The 23,520-nt window shown below is 51.3% G+C and overlaps 1 protein-coding gene across 1 annotated transcript in view; it reads left to right on the forward strand.

Annotated features, from left to right (window-relative positions):
• The window catches only part of LOC119449212 (NADH-cytochrome b5 reductase-like), a 59,810-nt gene extending 38,095 nt beyond the window's left edge, over positions 1–21,715 (forward strand). Inside the window, exon 6 of the mRNA XM_049666697.1 lies at positions 21,530–21,715. Coding sequence (XP_049522654.1) covers positions 21,530–21,715 — 186 coding nt within the window. The remainder of the gene's footprint in view (positions 1–21,529) is intronic.
• The last annotated feature ends 1,805 nt before the right edge of the window (positions 21,716–23,520 follow it).

Raw genomic sequence — 23,520 nt, forward strand, 5'->3', positions numbered from 1 at the left:
CTTTTCGCGTCGGTTTCTCGACACATTCGGGGACACAAATCGACGTGAAAACGCACTGCGCCTTCTCGATACGCGCATCCAAAAGCCAAATGAAGGTGTCGCCATGTTTGCCGAAGACATGGCGCGTTTGTTTCGCCGCGCAGATCCCAACAGGCCGGAGGCTAAAAAGCTCAGCCATCTCATGCGTGGTGTCAAGGAGCAGCTGTTCGCTGGCCTTGTGCGCAATCCACCGATGACAGTGGACGAGTTCATTAAAGAGGCCACAGCAATCGAGCGGGCGCTGCAGCAGCGGTACCAACAGTACGATCGTCTGATTGCCGGGGCACCGACAGGAGCCGCAGCACTGGTTACGGACGATGAATCCTGCTTGCGCCAGTTGATACGCCAGATTGTGCGCGAGGAAATTGCGAAGGAGAACGCTAGGCTCGCACCGCCGCACGAGTTCCCGGTTTCCTCCGTCGCTGAAGTGGTACGACAGGAACTCCGACAGGTGCTTGCCCCTTCCGAGCCTCGTACCGAGCTTTCATACCAGCCGAATCCATATAGCTACGCAGACGCGGTCCGCCGTCCGTCGCCGTCTGAGCCGCCGTACGAGCCGAACACATACAGCCATACAGGCGCTGTTTACCGCCCTTTGTCTCCCCTGCCGGCGCCACAATACCGTCAACGGCCTCCTGCCGCAGCCTGGGCCCAACGGGAACCTGTCAGACGGCCCCAGCTCCGTAGGACCGATATATGGCGCACTGAAGATCGGCGACCATTGTGCTACAATTGTGGCGAACCAGGACACATCTATCGTTTCTGCCCTCATCGCCCAGCTGGCTACCAGGGTGGCCCATATGGCACTACGCGTCGCCTGGCTGACGAAAACCGCGTCCCCTTCGACGACAGCCGCACTGGCCGGCAAGTGAGCTCTTCGAATCTCCGGTCGCGCTCACCGTCTCCAGCACGTTTCGCCTCGCCGAACAGCCGCACTTTTGCTGACGTCGTGAGAGGTCGTTCTCCCAGCCCACGGCGGGGAAACTGAAAGCAGCGACCTCAAGGGGGAAGGTTGCAAGTCCTCAAATTGCCGAAAATCCCCCCTTGTTGCCGAGAAAGGAAGGCGCCGATCAAAACGTAAATAATGCCGACAAAACTGTGACTGCCGACCTCGCTGTTACGATTGACGGGCACGAAGTGACGGCCTTAGTAGACACTGGCGCGGACTTTTCAATTATGAGCGAGCCGCTGGCAGACAAACTCAAGAAAGTCAGGACTAAATGGACGGGCCCTTATATTCGCAATGCTGGCGGCCAGATTATGACTCCTACAGGCAAATGTACTGCAAGGCTCACGATCGGGAACGCAGCTTTTGTCGCCACATTTGTGATTCTGCCGGAGTGCTGCAAATCACTCATTTTAGGCATGGACTTCTTAAGGGAGTATGGTGCCGTTGTCAACATACGTGACGGCGTAGTAACGTTTTCTCCTGCTAACGACACGGCCAATGGAACAGAGCGACAGCGCCGCACCTTACGTATTATCGACGAGGACGTCTGCATACCGCCACTGTCTTGCAGCCTTGTTTCCGTCAGTTGTGGCACACAGCTCACCGAAGAAGCGGTCGCGGAACATGCAACCACCCTTCTCTTCCGCCTAGGAGTCGCCATCGCCCGTGGCATCGTCTCCTTAGTCGACGGGCGTACAGATGTTCTATTGACAAATTTCACAAACGAACGTCGGTATATCAGTAAAGGCACCGCTGTCGCGTATCTCGATGATATCGACCACACTGAAGACTCTTTTGCTATGCAAGGAGAAGCCAAGGTTCCTACAACGCCATGCACACCTGCCGTCGATATTGGACCGAGCTTAACACCTGCAGATCGACACCGGCTTATGGAACTGCTTGAACAGTTTAAGGACTGCTTCTCGTCTACGTCGCGAGTTGGTCAAACGCCGCTGACAAAGCATCGCATCATCACGGAGGAGACAGCAAGACCCATCCGACAGAACCCGTATCGTGTAGCTCAGAAAGAACGCGAGGCGATACAGCAGCAGGTTGAAAAGATGCTACAGGATGATGTCATCCAGCCGTCGAACAGCCCATGGGCATCACCTGTGGTGCTTGTCAAAAAGAAAGATGGTAGCTTGCGGTTCTGCATTGATTATCGCAAGCTGAATCATGTTACAAAGAAAGATGTGTATCCGCTGCCGCGGATTGACGACTCTTTAGACAGGCTACGGCATGCGCGCTACTTCTCCTCTATGGACCTTAAGAGTGGATACTGGCAAATAGAGGTAGATGAGCGTGATCGAGAGAAGACGGCATTCGTGACGCCTGATGGGCTTTATGAATTCAAGGTTCTGCCTTTCGGCTTATGCTCGGCCCCAGCCACGTTTCAAAGGCTCATGGATACTGTCTTATCCGGTCTGAAGTGGAAGACATGCCTGGTGTACCTCGACGATGTGATTGTTTTTTTCCGCCACTTTCGAAGAACATCTAAAGCGGCTGCTGTCAGTTCTTCAAGCCATACGGTCCGCGGGACTCACATTGAAACCTGAAAAATGTCACTTCGGGTTTGAACAGCTTCAGTTTCTGGGTCATGTAGTTAGTCAAGAAGGAGTTAAGCCTGACCCCGATAAAACTGCAGCAGTCGCAAAGTTCCCTCGGCCTACGGATAAGAAGGCGGTCAGACGCTTCATGGGTCTCTGCGCTTATTACCGACGATTTATTGCCAATTTTGCACATCTCGCCTCTCCACTCACCCGCCTCACTAGAGACGACGTTGCGTTTGTATGGGGAGAGGAGCAAGAAGCGGCGTTCAACGAGTTACGGCAGCGTCTACAAACTCCGCCAGTACTCGCTCACTTTGACGAGGATGCGTCAACGGCGATCCATACCGATGCCAGCAACGTGGGCCTTGGAGCTGTCCTTGTTCAGTGGCAAGACGGTGCCGAGAGAGTAGTTGCTTATGCAAGTCGAACATTGTCACGTGCCGAGTCCAATTACTCAACCACGGAGAAGGAATGTCTAGCCGTCGTATGGGCAGTCACGAAGTTTCGCCCGTATTTATACGGCCGCGCCTTTCAAGTAGTAAGCGACCATCATTCGCTTTGCTGGCTGACCAATATGAAAGACCCGTACGGATGTTTGGCACGCTGGAGCTTACGGCTTCAAGAGTACGATATGACAGTGGTGTACAAATCGGGAAGACAGCACCTCGATGCCGACTGCCTCTCCAGATCACCTATTGAATCACCGAGCGCAGGTGCGGATGAATGCGCAGGCTTTTTAGGGATTGTTGATACGGCCGCCATCTCTCAGCAACAGCAAGCCGACCGAGAGCTCAACATCTTGATCGAGTTCTTGGAGGGGCGAGCTACGAAGGTGTCAAGATTATTTTCCCGGAGTCTACCTTCATTCTGTTTGCGCGATGGCGTTCTCTATAGGAAGAACTTCTCTCCAACAGGGAAGAGCCATCTGCTAGTAGTTCCCGAAGTTCTGCGCCGCGAAATCTTGCAAGCCTGCCACGACGAAGCCACCTCGGGCCACCTTGGTTACACGCGAACACTAGCACGAATCAAACAAAACTACTACTTGCCTAGGCTCGCAGAAGAGGTGAAGCACTACGTGAGGACATGCCTTGAGGGTCAGCGACGCAAAGCACCACCGACTAAACCCGCTGGGCTATTGCACCCCGTTCCAGTACCGGAAACGCCGTTTGCTCAAATTGGCATAGACCTGCTGGGCCCCTTTCCACTATCTGACAGCGGCAACAGATGGGTCATAGTCGCGACGGACTATCTAACCCGATATGCGGAAACCAAGGCGATTCCGAGCGGCATGGCAGCTGAAGCAGCACGATTCTTTATCGAGAACATTGTCCTCAGACACAGTGCTCCAGCGATCATCATAACCGACAAAGGAGCCGCATTCACAGCTGAGCTTCTGCGAATTGTGCTCACGCTGAGTGGCACAGCCCATAGGAAGACGACGGCCTATCATCCACAAACAAATGGGCTTACCGAGCGCCTCAACAAGACCATCGCAGACATGCTTTGCATGTATGTCGATGTGGAGCACAAGAACTGGGACACAATCTTACCATACGTCACAATCGCATACAATACGGCACGCCAAGAAACAACGAAAATGACGCCGTTCGCTATGGTCCATGGTCGAGAAGTCACTACAATGCTTGACGCTATGCTGCCTCATGACTGCAATGGTTCAGATGCAGATGCCGCAGATTTCACTGAACGCGCCGAGGAAGCACGACAGCTCGCCCGCGTCAGGATAACTAGTCAGCAAGAACGCGACGCACGACGCTACAATCTCCGCCACCAATTTGCCGCTTATACGCCTGGGGAAAGAGTCTGGATTTGGTCTCCCGTCCGACGCCGAGGTATGGTGGCTAGAATTCTAGCCACCATAGCCGAGGGCTCTGGGGAAACTTCTACGCCGGTACTTCGGACCATACAAGGTTCTACGCCGTATTAGCGACGTGACCTACGAGGTTGTTGGTGATGGTTCATGCTGCTCGAAACGCCGTCAACAGGTGCCTGAGGTAGTGCACGTAGTGCGCATGAAGCCTTATCATTCAGAGTGAAGTGGACACCGCCAAGCTATCAACTACGAGCCTTTCCGCCACGATCTGATCAGCATCGGGACGATGCTCGCTCTGGAGGGAGGGTAATGCCGCGTCGGTATTCGTGCACAAGTGCACCTTGGCGCCGACAAAGACGACGACCGGGCTGCTCGAGATTCCGGAGGGCATCTAGAGAAGAAGAAGAGATTCTTGTTGTTGGCGCCTCTCTGGTTCCTTCTCCCGAGTACGGCGCGGTGCTTCTATAATAAAGCTCCTGAGATTTGTGCATCGCGACAATATGTTAAGGTCGAAGACATCGGCAAGTCACACTATACCAGAGTTCAACGCATCGACTGGCCGAAATACACACTCCTCATAGAGCGGATGTGTCAAAATTCTCAGAACTGTGTACCTGGAAGCATCGAAGAGCTAATGAATGACGCTGCTCAAAAGGCCACAAGCGTTTTTAGGCCTATACCAAAATTTTCTGAATTCGAAGCGGAATTGGAACGCCTCCGAGCAATTCGCCGTCGCGCTGAACCACGCTACCGGTGCACCAAGTCCATCTACGACTTAAGGGAGTCGAGACGCATACAGAAGAAGATCCAGCGTCGGATCAGCTTACTGCAGTCTCTAAGGTGGAAGACTTTTAGGGGCGAAGCTCCTTAGGGTGTGGGTCTGTCCCTCCTCTGTAGTATGTAGTAGTCGTCGTCGTAGTAGGTAGCCACGTCTACGTTTATGAAAAAAAAAATTCCGAAAGTTGTCTCCGTAGCGCGGAATCGAACCAGGGACCCCTCGCTTCCGAACGCGCGGCGCTAACCACTACGCCACGAAGCGCACATGGACACACGCACCACGATGACAATAAATACCCAACATTAACGAAAGACTGCGCGTTTCTAACGCGTTTGTGCTAGCGCGTTACGGCCCGTGTAAGAAGCTGGTGTAAGACGCTGTGGCCTCTCCGCCTTACCCCCGTATTCATAAACGCTCCTCGACTTGAACTTGTCTTGCCACCGCCTTGGGCAGCGCGTTCGAAACGCGTTGAAGGCGGTGGCAAGTCAAGTTCAAGTCGAGGAACGTTTATGAATACGGGGGTTATACTCTCTCAGCAGTCATGTGATGGCGTCGGCAAAGGCGGTGCACGTTCCGGCATGTGTAAACGGCTGCGTAAGACGCTGTGGCCTCTCCCCCTTACTAGAGAGTACTGCACGTTTCTAACGCGTTTGTGCTAGCGTCCCCTTAAGCGGGAGATGGTGCAATTGTAGTGAAGGGCGCTGTTATAAAATAGGAATGACGTCACATATGGCGCGTGTCATTGGTGGAAGTCAATCGTTCGATTTAGTGCGGCGAGACTAGCGAATTACACGGAAGATTCACGGTTTACCGATGATTCCCTCCGGAGCTTCGCCCACTCATCATCATTCACCCCGTGGATATGCGGTGTTTTTTTTTTTGTGATTCCCTTGACCCACATAAACCCCTGTCATATATATGGAGGACGGTGCGCGGTCTTCGAACATCGCCGCAACAACGCCACCCCTTCAAATGCCTGGCTCTCTACCAAGGTCGGCGAGAGATCGACGTAGCGGAGGACTTCTGTTTGAGGGTTGCCGGCCAACCATCCTCGTTCACCGCGCATGATCCCTATGACGTTCCCATCTCGAAGGATTCTCGTATGGACAATCTGTTTTCAATCGAGGAGTTGCAAGCAGCATTGGCAGCGTGCAGACGTTCCTCATCGCCTGGACCTGACGGGGTGACGTACGCAGCTCTTGCCAACCTCGGTCAAACAGCCCGGCATGCTCTTCTGGACGTGTACAACAATTCGTGGCGTGAAGGATTGGTTCCTGCTGCATGGAAGTCCAGCCGCCTTGTGCCTCTGCTAAAACCAGGCAAATCACCTCTAGACGTGGCGTCTTATCGTCCCATTGCTCTGGCCAGTTGTCTAGGAAAGGTGATGGAGAGGATGGTGCTGACACGTCTGGAGTGGTACCTAGAACGGTACGAGATATACCCTGACGCTATGGCAGGCTTCCGACGCGGACGTTCTTCTATAGACAACGTCATCAGGGGCGTAGCCAGGGGGGGGGGGGGGTTCGGGGGGTTCAAACCCCCCCCCCCGAAATTTTTTCCGCAACCCTCCCCCCCCCCCGCCCCACTTACCCAGCCTTTGTTCACGTCGCTTCGCGCTGACATAATTCAAGGAACCGGTGCTACTATATCACAATTTCATTCCTGGGCGCTTCCGTTTGGGTTGGTAATTTACAGCGAATCATTTCTGCATATGGAAAAAAACTGTCACGATGTTTGTCAAGGCTTTGACGCTCTCTGAGGTTTTGGGCGAGAATGTGGCGGCCGCATTCTGAAGCAACAAATGCGGCAGCCGCATTTTAGATGAAGGCGAAAATGCTTGAGGCCCGTTTACTTAAATTTAGGTGCACGTTAAAGACCCCAGGTGGTCGAAATTTCCGTATACATTTCCGCCGCTTCCCTTCAGGTGGCGGTTAGGCCGCGCTCGCGCAGGATCTTAGGCTACGTTCACACTTGGTCTCGGAGCTGTCGGAAGCGGCAAAATCTTGCAAAAATCCACCCGCTATAGGCGGCAAAACAGGCAGAAATTAAGCGGCGAGCCAAATCGGTCTCGGACCGATTTTTTCGCTATGGCGAAGCGGGAATTAACGCGGCGGAAAGTCGTTCTGCTCGACCGGAAGCTACACTAGCATGTAAACAACCGGTCGTAAAATTGAACATGGCACCAAAAGTGTAGGCTGCAATGCTGATCGACGCGATCAAGAACCACCCCTTGCTCTACGACAAGAGTGGCACTAAAACGTACTGCCAGCAATACTCGCGATAGTATGTCGTGCGACCGAAGGTGCGGCAACGAAGCCTTGGCGTGACCCAACTTCTCACGCTTTTGCAAAGCCAGGCGAACCCACCACCACCGTTTCCAAGGTGTCCGCGTCTTCCGTTTATTCATTGTCCATTTCTAGAAAACAAGTAGGTAGAAGTATAAAAGCCATTTCTTCTTCCACTTCCATGGCAGACAATAGTTGGGCAGATTCCTCGCTGGCGCTCCATAATTCGTGCACGTGCACGGTATGTTGCAGAAGTCGCGGGGTGCTTTTCTCGTCGCGACGATAGATTGGGAGCGTAAGTCTCACGTAGGACGCGCAGGCTTTGGCGAGCCCCAACACAAGGGCCAGCCCGGGTTTTAGCTTTGGTGTTCCCGTTGCCGCTTTGGTGTCCTGGAGGCGCCGACAATATTACGAAATGATGAAATGTTATTACAACTTGTAAATAAAAGCTATTAAAGAAATATAATCACGCCTAGGCACCAACCTGTGACTCAGCGCTACCGCCCCCGTGTGAGGAGAATCACGGAACGCCAACGAGGAATTTACCGAAGGTCGCAAATGACACGCGAAGTTGCACAAAATGATCGCTTTTGATGACGGGTGGGTCAATGAATGAACATACCGCTCGAAATAATGCGATAATGAGCGCCACCACGCCGACACACGTACGCAGACTAGATGGATGTGGACGAAAGCGGCAGCGGCGGTAGCAAAACAAATGTGAACAACTTGGACATGCGCGGAAAAGATTTTCCGGCCGCTTTGGCCTTTCCGCCCGCTTGCCGCTTCCCAATTGTGAACGTAGCCAGTCTGCGCGCGAAACGTCTCTTGTATGCGATTGCGCCCCTATGGAAGGCTGGTTGTTACTGTTGTGTTGTTGAATCCCAAACCAGCAATTGCGCAAGGCTGGTAGTTGCTGTTGTGTTGTGGAATCCCAAACCAGCAATGTACACGCGAAGGGGTTGATGCCAGCAGTGAAATTCCACCGACTCGCAACAGATTGAACGAAACAGACAGCCGACAAGCATGGATTACTGCTGTGCGCAGTACAGCGTATACAAGTAAACTCTTGTTGCAGGCGCTGACAGTTCTCGTCGGAGTTCACGCGTCCTGAGAAATTGATTATGTGCACTATGCACTGAACAAGACCGGAGTTCATTCCTGCATCAATCACTAGTACACCAATCAGTCGAGATCCTGTGAGGTACAAGGCCGCTTCCTGTTTGCACCGGCGTAAGTGAAGCAGAAATGAGTTGCACGCACTACTTGAAATGCGTACACATGCCATATATATGCTGTGCGGTGAAATATTCTGTACAATTCTGAATCTGTTGACGTAAAGGCAAATGACGGCTGCACACTCGCACACAGCGGAAGACACAGCGGCCCATGCACTTGCCGCAGGAAATGCAACCCTCTCGTATGAGGGAGCAGGGCGACGAAAGCTTCGAAAAAAAAGCCTTCCCCGTTTTTGCGTCTAAAGTTTTCTAGCGCAAAGACGCAGCGAACAAGTTATTGCTATGGGAGTATGTATAGCCTGGTCACGCATGCATTTTCACGTGTATAGCCGACCTTGACTTGTGAAACGCACTTCGCCCCGACGAGGACGACGCCATCTACGCTTAATTGAAATTAACAATTAATGATGTCTTCTCCGATCGCACGGGTCGTCTCAATGATGCGTCTTCGAAGACTGGTCCATTCAGTGGCGCGATGAGAGACCGTTGCTCCAAACGCCCACTGTACCTGTCGTGCTTACTGTACTTTACTGAGCTTGCTTTACTTTTTACTTAATGTCTTCACAAGCACACGCGAGGGGGGGGGGGGGGGGGTCCTATGTCTTTGATATACATGTATATTCTGCTTAAACTACCGATATTTATTATCGATCACGCCAGGTAGAGGAAAGCAGACGCTTACCCCCCCCCCGTTCGGGCCGGTGAAACCCCCCCGAAAAAAATTTCTGGCGACGCCCCTGAACGTCATAGATCTTGTCTCGTCGGTTCAGCACGAAAAAAACCCGAAAGAGATTGTCAGCGGCGATGTTCCGGGACGTTAAAGGCGCTTATGACAACATAACTCATCGAGCCATCCTGGACGCTTTGGGCGATGTCGGCCTGGGTGGCCCTGTTTTTCGATGGATACACAGCTATTTGAAGGACAGGTCATTCTTTGTGCAGAGGACGGTGTGACATCGCAGCAGAACACCTACCGTGGCGTACCGCAAGGTGGAGTCTTGAGCGCCACTCTATTTAATCTAGTGCTCATCGACCTGGTTCATTCCCTTCCGCAATCCGTCCATGTGTCGATCTATGCGGACGATATATGCATTTGGTCATCAGGAGTTACGCGTCCCCAGGTGCGCGCCAGACTCCAAAAAGCGGCCACAGTTACATCAGGTTATCTTCGAGTATGAGGTCTGGAGGTGTCATCAGAGAAGTGCTCTATGGTCGCTTTCACGCGCAAAGCAATGAGACCGTATGTTGTCAAAATTAATGGATAGCCAATCATCTACGAGAAGACGCACCGTTTTCTAGGAGTGACAATCGATCGAGACCTCTCCTGGAGTCCTCATATCTGCTACCTAAAAAAGAAGCTGGCCATGGTAACCCATGTTCTCAGTTTTCTCGCGGGAAAGTCATGGCGTGCATCTGTGAGGGCGATGCTCCAGCTCTATAACGCACTCTTCTTGGGTCTCCTACGCTATAGCTTACCTGTACTGAGTGGGACCGGTAAGACCAACCTCCGTGCCCTCCAGTCTGTGCAAGCTCAAGCTCTGAGAATATGTCTTGGCCTTCCCAGGTGTGCATCCACGGCAGCAACAATAGCCATCGCGCATGATCACCCCATCAATACGTACATTCAAGTCGACGCTTTAAGGATGCACATCAGGCACTTCGCCCGACTTCCATCGCATCATCTCGCCTCCCTTCCTGCCACTAGACCTCGTTCAGCGTTTAGCAGGATTATTGCCGCCAGCCATGGAACTTTACCATCGAACTTCACGCCTGCAGCACGACCATCTCCACCTCTGTGGTGCCTGCATCCAATCCAAGCCCTTCTTGTAATTCCCGGTATCAAAAAGAAAACGGAGATGTCGTCATTCGTCCTCAAACAAACCGTGCTTTCATTCATGCATGAAAAGCACAGAGAACGCACCCACGTTTACACGGACGGTTCTGTCTCCTTCAAAAGTTCAGCCGGAGCAGTGGTAATTCCCGTGAAATCTGTCACCATCCAATTCAAGACGTCTCACATTACATCATCGACGGCTGCAGAACTCGCAGCTATCCGTGCTGCTCTGGAATTTATTGGTCCCAAAACATCACAGTCATGGTCGATCTTTTGTGACTCGAAGGCAGCTCTCCGGTGCGCGCTGTCCTCTTTCAACCACGGACCTAACGCACAATTAGTCGCAGACATCCGACTACTTCACCATCACGCAACCGACAAGGGGCACAACATCATCTACCAGTGGATACCGGGTCACTGCGGAATTTCGGGAAATCACAGTGTGGATGACGCTGCCCGATCGGCCCAAGATGGTGCTCTTATTGTATCGATACCACTGTCGAGAACAGACGCAGCCACAAAACTTCGTTCCCTCGCACGCGAGCTTACGCAGACTCTGTGGAACACCAGTGACTTCAGCAACGCATGCCTCCACAGATTGGATCCACGTCTGCAACTCCGTCTTCCACCAGGGTTACCACGAGCGGAAGTAACACTTCTGTGCCGCCTGTGGCTCGGCGTGGCATTCACGAACGCCTATTCCTTCCGCATTGGAATGGCCGACAGCCCTGCTTGCAACAACTGTGGCTGCGAGGAGACAATCAAGCACCTCCTCTGTGACTGTCCCCGCTACAATGTGGCAAGAAAAGCGCTCGCGACTGCCCTTGAAAAACTGGACAACCGCCCCTTCACAGAGGAAAAAGTTTTAGGACACTGGTCTAGACGGGCTTCGGCACTCAAGTCCTTAAGGGCTCTGCTGAAGTTCTTAAGGGCTTGTGAATTGTGCGACCGGCTTTGAACGTTGTAGCGCGTAGGGTCGCGTTATTGCGCGAATTTTATTTTATTTCATTTTATTTTTTATTTTTTTCTTTATTTTTTTTCTTCTATCACCTTTCATTCCCTTTACCCCTTTCCCCAGTACAGGGTAGCAAGCTGGTATTTACACTGGCTAACCTCCTTGTCTTTCTTTCCCTTTCTTTCTCTCTCTCTTTACTTTTTGCTTGCGAAAGCAAGTCGATGGTGGCGCCCCTAGAAAGTCCACTTTGAAGCTTTCTGGCAGGGCGCGCGCCGCCGCCACCGGCTTGACTTTCAGCATGGCTCTGAGGCGGGAAAAAAACGAAATATAAAGAAGTGAAAGCGCGCGAAATCATCGTCCATTCGGATATACAGGAGTGAGAGAAGCGGCGTTGATCAAAGGATGGCGGTACTTTTCTTATATAGGGACATTAATTTTGACACGTTTCCTTGTTTATCTTTCACCGGTGACCCCTTTTCACCGGCTAATAAACGTTTAACGTTATCGCTCGGCGCAGGACGCGCCTGCATGTATCGGAAGTTTCTCGAACATTATCGACAATCCGTTGTCTCTTGTCACCGACGCTTATGCAATCTATTGTATGAGCGACGCGAATTGTCTAGTACTTTCTGGAGGACACGCGGGCACCAGGGATTACTCTGGAACCTTCGATGACTCATGCATAAAAGCCGACGCGTTTCGCCGCTGTTCAGATTTCGACGATCACCGACTGTGTTTGCCGCTATCGTTGTTCTTCGAGCGCAACTTGCGTTTGTGCGCACATGTTCGCTCAATTAAAAGTCCGTTTCGTCATTCACAGTTTTGCGACTGTTTTTTTTTTTTTTCACCGTCTCTACTACGTGACATCTGGTGGAGGTGCTAGTACGTTCATGCACTGACCGCAAGCAGCATTACGAAGCCTCTCATCGCGTCGTGTGCTTCCACCCTGGCGAGGAATTGCTGATCTGGCCAACAGTTCATACTCCTGGCTTGTGTGACAAGTTTCAGCTTCGGTTCATCGGCCCCTACAAAGTCTTGGAGCAGACCTCTCCGGATATTGTTCCAAATGACCACTGCTGCCGCGCTGCTGAGGTTGTCCACGTTTCCCCACATTAAGCCTTTCACAAGGCGTTCTCCATCCCTTTGAATTGCGGCCAGGATGGCCGCTCTCGCGCGAGGGGAAATTAGTGTGGGCATTTATTAAGCTAGTCTTTGTCATCTGTACATGACATCATCACGTGGGGTTCTTCTTCATCATCGCTTGTAGGGCTTTCTCTTGAGTATGATCTGTGCTTGCATGGTCGGTTCACCGCATCTCCGACGTGCAATGATCACGCGTCGTTATCACGCAAGTTATTAAAACGCCGTGATAACTCCCCGCAGGGGCGTCTGCGTCAGCAGGCGTTTGGTGAGTTGCGCCACCACGGACCCGAGCACACGAGGCTTGGACCCTCCCGCGTGTAGCCGTGCGCGGCTTAGCCGTGTCTGGGGAAAGGAGGATCCTGGGGGTTGAGCCAATGCCGGGTGTTTGGACCTTTAAGGCCCCCCGGCGGAGGCAACACACCTCTTCGGCCTCTGCTTCACATAGACGGCACCTCCAGACTGACCCACCTGGAGGAAATCGGCAGTCGCCTTTTCCTGTCCCCCTCTTCAATCTTTTGACTTTCTCTCTCACTTTTACATCTCTCCTGTCTTCTATTCACTTCTTTTAACTTCCGATTCTCTAGGCGGCAAGGGTTAACCTTGTGTGGCTAACCTGTCTTGGTTATGTCGTATTTGGTTATAGCAACGCTGTACAGCTGGCGTTCGCAGGACTTCCCTTGCAGGGACTCCTGTAACGTCCCCTTGTTGGGCTCGGTGGTGGGCGGCTGGCATCGCTGTCGAAATTAATTAAGATCTTATGGCCTCATCTTTCCCCAAGCTACCTGATCGTCCTCTATACAAAAGAGGACGCACCGAAGAAAGTTTCAATCCTTTTCTCAAACGAAAAGAAAACTTCCCGCGATACCATGTCATACATACCGAGAACCCTGGAAAGACTGTTAGAACCATCTCACCATTCATTGTTGCGAAATGCCTCACGGACGCACTGGGTAGTGGCTACAAAGTGACAAAAATGCCTAGCGGCGACCTCCTGCTTGAGGTACGTGATAAGCTGCAGCATGGAAAGATTTCAAACCTGGTTGCATTTGGTGATGCTCAAATCACGGTGACACCACATCGATCACTGAATACGTGCAAGGGAGTGATCTCAGACGATGACCTCATGAACTTGAGTGAAGAAGAACTTCTAGAGGGCTTGAAGGACCAGAACGTCATCCAAGTACATAGAATAAAAATTAAACGGGAGAACAAAGAAATTCCAACTAAACATCTGATACTTACTTTTGGTACAAGTGAACTGCCCGACATAATCGAGGCTGGATATGTAAAGATACGAGTAAGGGCGTACATCCCTAACCCACGCAGATGCTTCAAGTGTCAAAGGTATGGTCACGGTTCGCAAAGCTGCCGAGGCCGACAAACCTGTGCCAAGTGTGGTGAACAAGATCATCCCTCAGATAACTGTAACCTTGCACTCCATTGCGTGAACTGCGACGGCGAACATGCCGCATATTCCCGCTCTTGTCCGACATGGAAAAAGGAAAAAGAGATAGTGATTATCAAAGTAAAGGAGAACATTTCCTTCCGAGAAGCGCGCAAGCGCGTTTCCTTTCTTCATAGTGCAGGGTATGCTGATGCGGCGCGTAAGGGGGCAGCGCCGCAGCAGACTCCGGTATCGGCCCGGCCCGCAAAGAGTGTGGTCGCGGCTGTGCCACCAGCCCCCTTGGCGACAGCAGCCAGCGCTGCTTCGCCGTCTCTAAAAGAGGGACCATCGACCTCTGGGTTGGTGGCCTCCAAGGCCCTGCTTTTCGAGGCAAGGCCTAATCTGAAAACACCCCGCTCGAGTGAGCGGAAGTCCCGCGGCTCCCAGGAGTCAATGGACACAACTCCGATCCAGATGGCGCAGCCAGCGCCTCAGGAGCGCCGCGATTCTCGTGACCACTCCAAAAGCAAAACGCGCATCACGGCGCCCGGAAAGGGTCCTGTGAGCTAATCTTTCCTTTCCAGAACACACAGTACTCAACTCTGTCAAAATGGATACACAAATTATACAGTGGAATGTGAGAGGTTTTCTCCACAATCTTGATGACATAACAGAACTCTTACACAAACTTAACCCAAAGGTACTGTGTGCACAGGAAACGCATTTAAAAGCTACACAGACAAATTTTCTCCGGTCATATGCTATTTTTCGCAAAGACCGTGACGAGGCTAACACCTCATCCGGCGGTGTAGCTATAGTTGTCGACAAGACTGTTGCTTGCCAACACTTGCCCCTTCTGATGTCCCTCGAGGCAGTTGCAGTGCGAGCAATTCTTTTTAACAAATTGGTTGCCGTCTGCTCCATCTACATACCTCCGAATTATCGCCTGAACAAAACAGAATTCTATGGCCTTATTAAACAACTTCCTGAACCCTTTCTTATCGTTGGAGACTTTAATGCTCATAACAGTCTATGGGGAGACTCCCGGACTGATTTGAGGGGTCGACTTATCGAAAGCTTTCTTGTGACTTCTGGTGTATGCCTATTTAATAAGAAAGCACCTACTTACTATAATATTGCGCATAATTCATATTCATCGATAGATTTAGCGCTTGGATCCTCCACACTTCTCCCTTACTTAGAATGGAATGTAATACAAAATCCGTTTGGGAGTGACCACTTCCCAGTTACTCTAAACCTACGAGTACTAACACAAGTCATTCCACCACATGTCCCTCGCTGGAAACTTAACTCGGCTGATTGGAAGCATTTTAAAGAATCTACTTATTTATCACAAGATTTTATACGCGATTTTAGCATAGATGATGCCGTAGCATATTTTACTGCTTTTATTATCGGTGCAGCGGAAAAGTTTATTCCACAAACAAGCGGCCAATCATGTAAGAGACGTGTTCCTTGGTGGAATGAAGACTGTAGAGATGCACGAAAGAGACAAAATAAGGCATGGGGTAGACTGCGCCGACATCCAACGGCGGAAAATCTCATTGCATTTAAACATATAAAGTCACAAGGAAGGCGCACGAGACGGCAGGCTAGGAGAGCAAGCTGGGAGAGGTTTCTCTCAGGCATCAATTCTTATACCCAGGAGGCTAAAGTATGGAATGGGCTGAGAAGGCTAAAAGGGCAGCAGATCAACCAATTACCTTTGGTCGATGACCAAGGGCATACCTTGGAAAACCAGGCCGATGCCCTTGGCATACATTTCGAGCGTGTGTCAAGCTCCGCAAACTACTCAGAATCATTTCTTAAATACAAGAAAGTAGCAGAACGTAAGCCAATAGACCGTAAATGCACACCAAATCTTCCGTACAACTGTCCATTTAATATTGCCGAGCTTAGAGCTGCCTTGAGCACATGTATGAGCTCCGCACCGGGATTTGACAGAATCATGTATGACATGATTAAAAACCTACACACCGACACACAGATGACACTACTAGCACTTTTCAACTCCATTTGGGCTGCCGGATATCTCCCATCCTCATGGAAAGAATCCATCGTAGTCCCGGTCTTGAAACAGGGTAAAGACCCATCCAATGCTTCAAGTTACCGTCCAATAGCCCTCACAAGTTGCTTATGCAAACTCTTCGAGAAAATGATAAACCGTCGTATTTTACATTTCCTTGAATCGAAGAAAATTCTTGACCCTTATCAATGTGGCTTCAGAGAGGGTCGGTCGACTGCTGACCATCTCGTGCGCATTGAGGCAAACATTCGAGACGCCTTTGTCCATAAGCAGTTCTTTCTTTCTGTTTTCCTAGACTTGGAAAAGGCATATGACACAACTTGGCGATATGGGATTTTGCGAGACCTATCGGAAATGGGTGTTCGAGGCAATATGCTTAATGTAATTGAAAGTTACTTATCCCACCGTACTTTTCGTGTTAGAGTTGGCAATGCTTTATCCAGGCCATTTACACAAGAAACTGGGGTGCCACAAGGTGGGGTACTAAGCTGTACGCTTTTTATCGTCAAAATGAATTCCTTGCGCTTATCTATACCGCAGGGTATGTTTTACTCGGTATACGTAGACGACGTGCAGTTAGGTTTCAAGTCATGTAACCTTACAATTTGTGAGCGGCATGTCCAGCTTGGCTTGAACAAAGTGTGTAAATGGACAGAAGAAAATGGCTTTAAACTCAATCCTCTTAAAAGCTCCTGTGTCCTTTTCACACAAAAAAGAGGCCTATTCGCAGAGCCCGATGTAGAACTACACAGACAACACATACCAGTTTCCACACAACATAAATTTTTAGGCGTCATATTAGACTCGAAACTAACCTTCATTCCACACATAAAGCGCCTCAAAGAGAAATGCCTAAAAACAATGAACCTGCTTAAAATTTTGTCGCATACAACATGGGGCAGTGACAGGAAGTGCCTGATGAACGTGTACAAAAGTCTTATACGTACACGCTTAGACTATGGGGCCATAGCATATCAATCTGCCAGTCCAAGCGCCTTGAAGATGCTTGACCCTGTTCATCATCTAGGCATCCGCTTGGCGACCGGTGCCTTTAGGACAAGTCCTGTAGAGAGCCTCTACGTAGAGTCTAATGAATGGTCACTGCATCTTCAAAGGTCGTACACTAGTTTCATGTATTTTCTGAAAATACACGCGAACAATGAACATCCAACTTATTCAACAATAAATGATATGATCAGTGCCACCCTGTTCCACAACCGACCTGCAGTGAAACGGCCGTTTTCTCTGCGCGTGAGGAACCTCAGTAATGAAATGAGTGTTCCACTCCTTGAACATACCTTAATGGCTCCAACAAAGCTATTACCGCCGTGGCAGTGGCAGCAGATAGATTGTGACTTGTCTTTTGTAGAAGTCACAAAACATGCCGCCGACACACACATCCGAATGCACTTCTTAGAAATCCAGGCCAAATACTCTTGCCCATAATTCTACACGGACGCCTCAAAGTCGCATGCCGGTGTCTGTTGTGCAGCGGTGGGCCCATCGTTCGCGGAATCCGTCGCTCTACACCCAGAAACAAGTATTTTTACAGCTGAGGCTTATGCGCTCCTCTTGGCTGTAAAGTACATCGATAATACACAGATTCGCAACGCAGTTATTTATACTGACTCTCTAAGCGTCGTTAAAGCCCTATCGTCGCTACGGAAACATAAAAATCCTGTAATTGCAGAACTTTACTCGGCTCTATGCAAAGCTTACTCTTCCCAACATATCACAATATGCTGGGTTCCTGGACATAGAGGCATTGAAGGCAATATGCTTGCCGACAAAATGGCCACATCCACAGAAACAAGTGCTAGTAGCATTTCCATCGCTATCCCTGCCATAGATTTGAAACCATTTTTGCGGAAAAAACTGAGGTGCTATTGGCAACGTTTGTGGGACGCAAAACAGTCAAACAAGCTTCATCTGATAAAACCTTATTTAGGTAGCTGGCCACCTACAACAAAAACACGACGAACAGAGGTCACTCTCTGTCGACTCCGAATAGGCCACACGTATGGCACACATTCCTATCTTCTAACAAACAGTGATCCCCCTGCCTGTGGGAAATGTGGAGAGACGCTAACTGTGCTCCACGTCTTGCTTGAATGCCGGGAGGTAGAAGAGCAAAGAAAAAAGTTCTTTCCTTTAGCATACAAACAACATATTCCATTACACCCGGCATTATTCCTTGGCAAAGACCCGCTCTTTGACACAAAATCATTGCTAGGTTTTTTAAATGATATTCGTATATTAAATGTTATACACCCATGTGATCCGTAGCACGGCCTCGCAATAGAGGCCTATGTTGCGGCATTAGTATGTATAGCACACGCCTCCAGGCCCTTGCGCACAAGGGTCCTGGTGAGGCAGTAGTGCTGCTTGGAAATTATCAATAACTGAGTGTTTTAAATTTAAGTCATTTATACACATAGCGCACCTCACAATAGTCATTGTCATAGTTTTATCCCAAGTACCTGTTTTACGCGTCTATACAGCGACCAGTTTTAGGCCCCTATACAGCCGAGATACATCTACTCAGCGCTCATCACCCATCGATCACTCTTTACCATCTCTTGGCGCTCTTTGGCCATACTTGGCCCTTGCGCCAGTAAACACTATACATCATCATCATCATCGTCGTGATAACTGCTGCGTCACAAGTAGTGGAGGAGCAGGGTTTCTACAACCCCTCCGACAACGACACATTCAACGACCCCTCGTTACGAGTAATTATCCGCGCAGTCATTCGAGAAGAACTACAGTACCTTGGCTTCGCAGCACGATCTATGCCTCCTCATGCTTAGGATACTAATCTGCGAGACGCTGTCAAGGAGGAATTAGCGTCAATGGCTGGTGTAGCGTACACGGACCCTCTAACCCCTAGGGCCCCACCAGCGTACGCACAAGTAGCCGCAGTTTCGCCATTCATCGTTCCACCGATGCCTCCAAAACCAACGCCGGCCCATGACTACCAGCGCACCTACCCCACCCAGCTATCCGCAGTGGCGTCCGCTACTGCGGAGGCGATCGTGGCCACATCGCACGTTTTTGCCGCAAGCGCCAGCAAGATGAGCGCCGCGGATGAGACGTATACGAACGGGAAGACTTTTCTGCCGGAGCTCCTTTCCAACGTCTAGGGAGCCTACATGACCAACGCCGTCCTTATGCCCCGCCGCGCGGCCGCTCTACCAACTGTAGCATCCAAGACGGTTCCGACGTACAAATCCTACGAGACGCCGCTCGCCGTCACCCCTTCGCCGCTCTACGTCCCCACTTCGACCTGCTCTCATTTCGGCGAACGTCGTCTGGAAAACTAAATTATTCAGCTTTTGGAGGAAAAGCTGCATCGAATGACAGGACAGAAATTCCTGCAGCGCATCCGTGTAAAATGATATTGGTTGTAGTAGAAGGTGTACAAGTGGAAGCTTTAATAGACACTGGTGCTAGTTTCTCAGTTATTCACTATGAATTGTGTTAGCGACTCGGGAAAGTTACGACCCCTATGATGGACCTACACTACTCGCTGCTCAAAGGGCCGCCATTCGACCTACCGCCATGTGCACTGCTCGTATTTCCATCGATGTACTTCTGCATTACGTACAATTCGCAGTGCTAAGTTCGTGTGCCCAGTAGCTCATAGTGGGATGGGATTTTCTTTCTACGGCGTCCGCTTCCATCTGCTGCCGTGAACGCGTTCTTCACATGACCTACACGACCTATTCACTTCATGCAGATGACGCACCACTTCCCTTCCTTGCTGCAGAAGATACCGAGCAACCTCCTCTCCATCAGTAAATTGTTACTAACGCGTCTGACGACAATGACCGCGGTGACGTGCTCGTACTACCATCAGCACGCTGTCTCGCAAGAGGGATAGCCTTTGTATCAGAGCTGCTTAGGTTTGATAATGAATCTGCACTTCTCTACGCTACAAACCTGACATCCGCAAATATTATCATGCCGAAAGGCACTACATTGGCTTGCGCCACTGAAATCGGAGTCTGTCTTTGTTGTTTCCTTTAAAGCAACTTCCTCTGATGTTTCTTCTATTAAACAGGCTGCATCTATCCCCCCCCCTCTGCTCTTGCAGCTACTATAAGTTCCGACCGAACACCGTCACAGTCACAAGTTGCTTTCTTCGTTTGCCACGCATTCCACTTCGTTGGGAAAGACTTCGATTACAACGCATCGGAAACAGACAGATGACACATCCATCGTGCGCCATCGACCGTATCGCGTATCGCATCCGAGAGGAAAGTCACTGAAGAGAACGTCACCGACATGCTCCAACGAATAATAATACGCCCGTCTGCTAGCCCTTGGTCACCCTCCGCTGTTTTGGTCCGAAAAAAAAAGCGGGGGCAGCTTCACACTAGTGGTGCGAAGACTGCAAACAGCGAAGCTGTCGATCCCACCCAAGGAGGTTTCAACTTTCTTTTTTAAATCGCCTTGATCCCACCTAGCTTATCTCGGATCGACTAAGTCGCAGGGCCGGATCGTTTTGTCGGCGCTTCTGGCTGCACGGACGCTATTGCTCAGTAACGCGAGCTCGTAAATCCGAATCTCCTGCAAATCGCCGATGTTTCGCCGCCGCTTCACCGGCGGGATACTCGGGGTTAGTCCGAAGTCGTCTCATCCGCTCTCGAGTAGCGGCACGACGGGTTTCGCGCCGCGCTTCCTCTTCTTCAGGAGTAACGCACTTCTTCAGTCGCCCAATTTTAACGGCTATGTGCTCAGCGCGGAGACATGGGGCATTCAGTCGCTGCAGCGGTGACGCGGAGCTGCTATTATGAGGATCATCGCAGTGACGTCACGTCTTAGCTCCGCCTGCCACAGCTGTGGCGACATCGCTATGCGGTAGCTCGGCGTGATGGCTGGCAAAGCTGGGCAAAGTGACGGCGCGTGCGATGACGTCACGGCTTAGCTCCACCTACACAGCTGTTGCGAGGCTCGGCGTTGCTTGGCGGCGCGTTGCTAGGCGACGCGGAGTGACGTAACGCTCGGCGAGGTTTTCCTGCGCACACTGCCCAGACTAACCACCGGCCTAAACAGCTTCGCTGTTCAAAAGACGGCTCTGTGCGATTTTGTGTCGATTACCAAGCACTCAACAAGATCCCATCCAGAATGTATACCCTGTGAGCATTATATTTACGCTTAATCTTCTCATCTGTACACCGTTGTGGGGCGTTCGCTCGGGACAATAAAGAAGAGACTTGCGAGCACACCCTAGTGGAGATCCTACCAGACAGAAAAACGCAGCAAAGCCTCTTTATCGTCAGCATATACAGTCCTCCTCGGGACCAACTTCCAGAATTCGACCACTTTATTCGTGAACTCAGGAAACGCACGAAAGGCCATCAAGTTGTCATCACGGGAGATTTCAACGCCCCACACACAGCATGGGCGTATCCAAATACCACCAAGAAGGGAGCCCGCGTACACAATACTGCCCAACAACACAAGCTGACCCTCTGGAACGACCCGCTACAGGCCACGAGAGTCGGAAACAGTGTCTCCAGGGACACAAACCCGGACCTAACCTTCACATCGAACGTCCTCTGGGCCGAGTGGAGCCGACTCTCGGAGACGCTCGGAAGCGACCACCACATTCTCCAACTTGACATCGCCCACAACCGGAAGCAAACCAAGACTGGAGTTGCCCGGCTAACAGACTAGAAGTCCTTCAGAGACAACCTCAGCGGCAACACAACAATCGACGACATTGACCATTGGCTCAAGGGCCTTCTCATCACCGCAGAACACCACACCAAGAACATCCAACTAAGCACCAACAGCCCCGCAGTCGACCCGCATCTCCTTCATCTCTGGGAGGCCAAAAGAAGCCTCCTGAGGAGATGGAAGAGGCAGGAACTGAATAGAAAACTTAAACAACGAATCTCCCTTCTCACCATACAGGCCCAAGATTACGCGGAGCAACTTATTAGGCAAAATTTACACACCTTTTGTGACAGCCTACAAGGAACACTCAGCACCAAGAAAACCTGGCACCTCCTACGCGCTCTCTTAGCTACCGACCGCACCAAAACGCAACAACGGCAAGATCTGCGCAGACTAATCCACAACCACGCTGGATCGGAGCACGATCTCCTTCGTGAACTTCAGCAGAAACTTAGCTGCGACAAGCCCACTTCGTCGGTGAGCGGCAAGGTGTACGACGGCGCACCAAACCCAGACCTTGATCGGCCATTCACGCAAGCAGAGCTCCACGCAGCCTTAGCCAAACTCACTAGAAACACTAGTCCCGGCAAGGACAGAATCACTAATAAGCTCCTACGCAACCTTCCGCAATCGGCCGCAACAGCACTACTCCAGTACTACAACGACTGCTGGGAAAAGGGGGACCTACCAGCAGCCTGGAAGCATTCAGTGGTCACCATGATCCCCAAACCCAACAAACCCCTTTGCATCGAAAACCTCCGTCCCATCTCCCTCACGTCCTGCGTGGGCAAACTCCTCGAGCACATGGTGCACGACTGTGATGTGTGGTGCGCGACGGTGATATTTGTGGTGTGCGACAAGGTGCGGTGCATTCCAACAAGAAGCAGACAAGGAGAGCGCGCGCCGCTCTACCGCGCCGCGCCGAAAACGACGACGCCGAAGACTGTCCGGCACGTGAACACGCGGCACAAGAAAAACAACAAAAGAAAACCAATCCAATCGCAAAAGACCACGGAGCCTCGAGCAGCCAATGAGAAGTCGACGAATCGACCAGAGCAGCAGAAAAAGGAGGCACGCTGGCAGTAGGGGGAGGAGTTCCAGAAGCGGCACCAGGACAAGGTCGGCCACCGCATCGGGAGTTGAAGACGGCCGTCGGGTTCCAGGACCCGAGCCACCAGGACTTCACCCGGCCGGGGCCTCCTGCCAACCCATTCCTGGGCGCCGCCACTCCATCCATTCGAGAACTGCTGCCCGAGGCCGGCGAGCGTCTGCGCCCGTGGGCAGAACGAGAGCAGTCGGGCTACGGGCCCGAGCTCCACGACCAGCTGCCCGGTCAGAACGCCGCCGCCGTCAACCCCTGCTGCCAAGCCGCCTGCCTTCCCGGGCATCGTCACCCTGCCCGATAATCGACTGCTGCTGCCCGAGGCCGGTGAGCGTCTGCGTCCGTGGGCAGAACGTGAGCTGACGGGCTACGAGCCCGAGTGCCACGATCAGCTGCCCGACCAGAACGTCACCACCGTCGGTCCGTGCTGCCGAGCTGCCTGTCTTCTTCCTCTGAGCCAGAGCTGCCACGCTCTGGTAGCCGGTCCGATACAGCGACCTTTGGTGAGACCAACAACGCTTCTCTCGTCGTCTCCGCTTCGCCGCGTCGAGACTGTAGTGCATACGCACACCCGCAGCCTGCCCGAACTTGCCCGACATCAGTAAGCGTTCTAGTCACATGTGTGTTGTATTATGAGTTCTTTTTGAGTGTTTATTTTATGGGAGTTTTCTTTCTCGTTCTAGTTACATTAAACGTTTTG

The sequence above is a fragment of the Dermacentor silvarum genome, chromosome 4, assembly GCF_013339745.2.
Source record: "Dermacentor silvarum isolate Dsil-2018 chromosome 4, BIME_Dsil_1.4, whole genome shotgun sequence".
Taxonomy (NCBI): domain Eukaryota; kingdom Metazoa; phylum Arthropoda; class Arachnida; order Ixodida; family Ixodidae; genus Dermacentor; species Dermacentor silvarum.